General features: G+C 35.6%; 1 protein-coding gene across 1 annotated transcript; it reads right to left on the reverse strand.

Annotated features, from left to right (window-relative positions):
* Window positions 1–1,064: 1,064 nt before the first annotated feature.
* Window positions 1,065–3,826, reverse strand: LOC133802485 (very-long-chain enoyl-CoA reductase). Its single transcript, XM_062240801.1, has 4 exons — window positions 3,457–3,826; window positions 3,127–3,166; window positions 1,905–2,659; window positions 1,065–1,496 (listed from the first exon to the last, which is right to left on the reverse strand). Exons 1-4 carry the CDS (start codon window positions 3,523–3,525, stop codon window positions 1,428–1,430), a joined length of 933 nt encoding a protein of 310 aa, XP_062096785.1. The 5' UTR covers window positions 3,526–3,826; the 3' UTR covers window positions 1,065–1,427.
* Between the last annotated feature and the right edge of the window lie 2,174 nt (window positions 3,827–6,000).

The following is a 6,000-nucleotide window of genomic DNA, read 5'->3' on the forward strand; positions in this document are numbered from 1 at the left end:
CGAACCCTACAATGTGTGACATTCTTGGTTTGATCGAGAAGGTAATATTATTGAGATGAATGAAAAAGTCCACACTTTAATATAACAACACATAATGTATGCATGAATTATATGTATGTATACATGTTAGTTAAACACATATTGTAACTTTGTGTATATACAAGGAGGGAAAACATTCACAAAATATTCAAGCTCCACCCTATTGAAGACCCTGCATCTCTCTTCTCTCACACAAACTGCTGAACGATTCTGTGTTTTACATCGTACGATTTAACCGAACATGAACTTGGTTATTGTTTAGGCAACACTAACATTGGACCATCTCCAATGCAAGATGTAAATTTTGTGTCAAATTTGGTACAAAAATGAGTCAAGACTATATTTATCTCAATATTTGTAATTGTGCTTCAATGCACAAGATGCAAATTAACAAAAAAAAGGTCAACAATTCATTTAATATTTATTGATAATATACAAAAATTAATTTTTTTTTCATTTTTAATTGTAAAATATAACTAAAAAAAAGTAATATGATTAGTCATTAATTATTAATTAATAAATTAGTATTAATATAGTAAGTAAAAAAATAGCATTAATTATTGAGCTAAATTTGACTCATGTTATATCTTATGCCAATTTCGACACAACTTTTTGCATGTGTCAAATTTGGCTCACTTTTTAGAGCACCATTAAAGTGATACTTTTGTTAAAATATGCTAAATATAACAATTTATCTGCACTAAGCGCGGTGACCGCACAAGTGGCCATCGCTGCTAGAGCTTATGGTGTGGTACGTAGTGCATGCATTCAGTTTTCGCTACGGCGACCTTCCAAACCGAAGCGGTTTCAGTGTATTATTTTGAACTGACACAACATAACTGTGGAATGCAGGGTGTGGGATCAGCCATTAACAAACTTAATGATGCAATGTCAATGAGAGCCAGAGAGGTCAGGAGCATTTCAAACTCATTACACAAACACTGTAACTGTAACTCCATGCACTTTCTTGTGTATTAGGCTTAGAATGGCTCACAAGTTTATGGGAATGTTAGTGGAACATATCATAAATATAAATATATGTATGTATATAAGTTTTGGAACCTCTACAATCTTCCCAAGTCTTTATCTGCTAGGAGTATAAAGTCATTATTTAGGAGAAGGTTTCAATCCAAGAGTACAGAGAACAACACAGCCATCTAGAATAAATAGCAGAGAAAGAAAAAAGAAAAGATGATAATCATCCTTTGAAATCCATTACATTTTTAAACTGAAACTAAAAACACTAGGACTGAAATGCAAAAACAAAAATATCAGCTCTGGTGAAAATGGAGCTCTAACAATTCATACAGTTGGAGGCAAAACATGATACCAACTAGGGGCAAGAAGAAATAGTAGACGCTGCTCGCTCGCTCGCTCACCAAAATGTTCTACAGAAATGGAGGTAGTATTATCCATCTGCGTGGATACTTTGGCCTTCCATCTTTTCCATCGAATAGCTGCAAATGACGAGTTTTCGAAAAAACATCGTTAGATTAACTTATTTCTGTAAGAAAGATTCCAAATTACACAATCTCGAGTCTGATGAAATTAATCAATGAAATATCTTCAGAGAAGACTGTATGCAATCAAAAAGAAATGAGATCAAGTTCAATAAATCAATGAATATTTTATATCGAATGATGAATCCGGTTCAACTGACTAACTTCTTTTCGTTTCTTGAAAGGACAGAGGTTGAATCACTCGGGTTTATGTGAGGAGAAAGAGTATACCTAATTGTGTGTGTTACTAAACCAAAGACTACAAAATATTTATGTAACAATAGGATATTCATGCTATTCAAGTTCAACCAACAGAGTCTCATATAGGAAGTTTTAAAAAATTGAACTGGTCTCAGAGGAACTCACCTTCTTCAACCGGCGGTGCTTTGCAAGGGCCCAGTTGGTCATTATAAAAGCAGCAACCACAAGGAAGAGATAACCAGCGACTGTCTGTGTGGCAATGTTGAAACCCAACCACTGATAAATCTCAGTTGTGTAGTTTGCACAAGTGACGATGTTGAACAAAAACCCGCGTGGAATTTGATATCCTCCACTCCCATCAGCACCACGCAGATTACTGAGCAAGATATGGCAATAGAAGTTTGAGATTTGACATAGTATCCCAAACCCAAAGCCAATCTTCATTTGTAGGTCACTAACAGGGGTGTAAAGTGGGTGATTCACATAGTAAGCTATGTAAGATCCGAAGGACCAATAGTAAAGACAATTGCGAAAAACATTGGAGAGTGGTGAGGTGGCATGGCTGAACCGATGAACGAAAAATGTTTCCATAATGCGTTTGAAGTAGTGGAAACACCAGTAGTACATGGCATACGTCTGCACAGGGTGGATGACACGCTCGCCTTTGAAGCCAAAGTATCGATACACCGGAAAGTAGTAAAATAGAGGATAAATGATCAGAGGACCCAAGTATTCGAAGAAGAAGAGAGTACGGTATGAAACTTGCGCGCCAAGGTCTTTGAACACTACAGTCAAGTCATTCGAGTTTCCACTGGTATATTCTTTGAGACCCTTTTTGGAGCTGAGGACAACGGGCCTCTCTTTTGATCCCGGTTGGACAGGGAGGGTAAGTCGCTGCCTAGCAGGGTAGAACTTTTTTGCTGTGGATTTAAGGTATGAAGTCAAATTATTGTGCTCAAAATATAAATTAAAATTTGATTTCAAAGTGTAGAAAAATAACAATTCATTTAGAATTAAAGATCAGTGGTGTTAGCCTCAAATGCCATTGATATAGACCACAACCCTATAGGATTCATAACCGAATATAAACCAAGCCAAATTAAAGTTTAGAAAGAAAACCAGAACATTTTTTCAGTTTAAAGACCAAATCTTATGACACAACTATTCCATCATAGACACATACGAAGGGGTAATATGTCACATAATAGTTTCATCAATTCATGGTAATGATAAACTGAGCTTAACCTTAGATAAAAGTTCACTAATCTCCTCTTTTAACAGGGAAAAATCCTCTCAAAATTCTATGACCAACAGACGAACCTAAGAAATCATACAACGGTACTTAAATTCTATTCATTGCTACAAAAGAATGTTAACGATGGCTTACTTCGCTTATGAATCGCCTCCTGTAGATCAGACACAGTGGCCTGAAAAAGCAACATAAAAAGTAACACAAACTTCATTAAAATTCTACAAAATATTCCTACGGGGAAAAAAAAAATCTGTAGTCAAATTTCAAGCAAAAATTGAATCTTTCACACTGATTTCTTCTCTTTTATCATTTAACTCAGAACCCAACATGTAAATAGTGGAAAAGATTCAATCTTTTTTGTATTTCTTCCATTTCCTCATAAACCAAGCACAAACATTATCTCACAGCAGAGAGAAAAAAACCCAATTTTTCTTTTCAAAATATAAAAAGGAGGAAAAAACTTACAGAGTCATTGAGCTCAAGGCCACCCCTGATTACTTCTCTACCGCTTCGTGAGATTACGCTCACCTTCATCTTGGAAAGACCCAAATGACCAAATTCCAAAAAACAATAAGCTCTGTACTTTGGCGAGCAATCTTATGCAAGATCCATAAATAAGCTGAAGCACAGAGAGAGAGAGAGAGAATGAATGGGACTAAAGATGGGATCCAAAATGGGACAATCAAGGCTCACTCAGGGTAGGAATTAGTTTGGAAGATGGTAAGTAAATTAATGGGATGCAGTTGGGGTAGGAGAGCTAACTTTCGATTCTTAACTTCCTAGACATAGTTGGGCTTTTCGTGTTCTTCTCTCTTGTTGGACCAGGCTTTGATTTTCTCTAAAAAAAAAAAAATCTTTAAAACAAACAATCTTAGGCCGTAGGATTACAATCCTTGAGATGTGTGGGACCCACTTATTGTACCATGAGAGAATAAATTCATGGGAGCTCAGCTGAGCATGGAATACAATAGAGAGTTTCGATAATAAAACCAAGCAAGATATCAATTAAACCAAACCCAACCAACACAGACGGCACGGAGAAAAGCCTGGTGGCAGTGCTTTTAGGGGTGATATCACCATATCCAATGGGACACACTGCGACAATACAAAAGTGCAAAGCGTCATTCACCAACCTTGGGACCCCAGCTGGGATCGGGGAACGACAGGGTGGTTGGTGTCGTTTATGGCAGCCATGGCTGGTGCGGTTCTGGTTCGATGAAGATTGGTTTTGTTCCAAGATGGGTAATTTGGGTCGAGAAGCCAACTGGGTGTGGACTGAAACAACAACGTGTTGTCTCTTGGGCTAGTTGGGTCGAGGAGGGAGAGTTGAGGGAAAGGGTTATAGCATCGACTCTGGTGGACCGAAGAGAGGACGGTCCTTGAGCTCAGAAGGCGTTAATGGGAGAGACATTTTGTCGTTTTCAGAGAGAGTACATAGCTGGGGAAGAAGTGGCGATGCCGATGGCGGTGGCGGTGGCGGAGGCCATCTCCTCAAGTATGGCAATAACGGCTCTTTCTCTATCTGGGTATGCCGGAAAACCGCTTTTGAGCTCGGCCAGGATACAAAAAGCTAAACAGTACTACTGCTACTGCTACTAATTGCTACTTTTTATCATATATATTTACTAATTTCACTCCATTTCAATAATTAATCATAGAAATCATAATTTATATGTTAAAATTGGATTTGATTTGGGGATGTTAACCATTTTAATCTCTATTTCATTCCTGTATATTCTCTGTCGGGATTGGACCGGATAATCTCATTGAGACGGGAAATCTATTTAAAAATAAAATAAACAAAAATAAATTATCTCAAATTAATATATATTGTTCTATTTTATTCAAACAAAATATTAAATATATTCAAAATAAAATTAAAAATATTTCAAAAGTTACTACTATGCTACAAAATTATATAAATAAACATGTAAAATATTATAAAATAAATAAAAAATTAAACAGCCCTTGTTAGGACAAGGAGTGTTATCCCAGTCTCCGACTTTTTAAGATTCGGGGTTAGAAAATGAACCACATTTCTCATTTAGGTAGGGAATCCTGACTCCAATAGAGGTGGGTTCCCGCGGAGCCTCCCCATTGAGAAAATTTTCATCCCTAATTTGATTCCATCATTTTATTTATGTTCCACCTAATAAATTAAAAAAATTATAGTTTTAAACAAATTCAAAATTGTAGTAATATTTCTTAATGAAATTAAAATCTAGCACAACCATGTCATATACAACTAGCACAATCATGTTACTAGAAACTAATGTGCCATCATAATTGTGCAACCAATCTCTTTCGAAATAAAGATTTTACAACCATGCCATAAAAATATAGCTTGCACAACAATGCGGCAAGATTTAGAGCTAACACCAATTTGCAACTAGAAAATATAGTTAGCACAAAGGAGAGATGTGAGAGCAACATAATATACAAGCATATTATTGTTATATTATTAATTTTACAAAATGATATAATGTTGATCAAATAAGTGTGACAAATAATATGAGTGTGACAAAGCATTATTTTGTCAAATTACAAATTTGGTTACTGATTTGTAACTACCAAAATATCACCATAATCAATAATGTAAATGAAATTACATATTCTTGATTTGATTTTCATGTGATGTAATGTTTTTATAGCTGCCATGGAAGTTATTTTTACAGGCAATAAGTGTTTGGATGTTACGAAATTGCATGGGAGAAGATTTGTGACATTTTGGCAACTTGTAACCAAAGCTATTACTTGGGGTTACAAATCAATAACCTCACAGTTTCGGTTTTGAAGCATCCTTTTGATGTTTTGAATGTTGTAACTCCCCAAGTAACCCCCCAATCATCCATTTAATTCATTAAACACCCAATTTACTATTGGTAACAATCAAAATGTTGGTGGAATTTAAAAATCAAATGGTGATCAAAAACTCTATAAATAGAGACCATTTTGTCACTTGTGAATATGGGTTTTTCATCCATTTTAGCACTTGGTTGAAAAACAAAA

The sequence above is a fragment of the Humulus lupulus genome, chromosome 9 (genome assembly GCF_963169125.1).
Source record: "Humulus lupulus chromosome 9, drHumLupu1.1, whole genome shotgun sequence".
Lineage (NCBI taxonomy): Eukaryota > Viridiplantae > Streptophyta > Magnoliopsida > Rosales > Cannabaceae > Humulus > Humulus lupulus.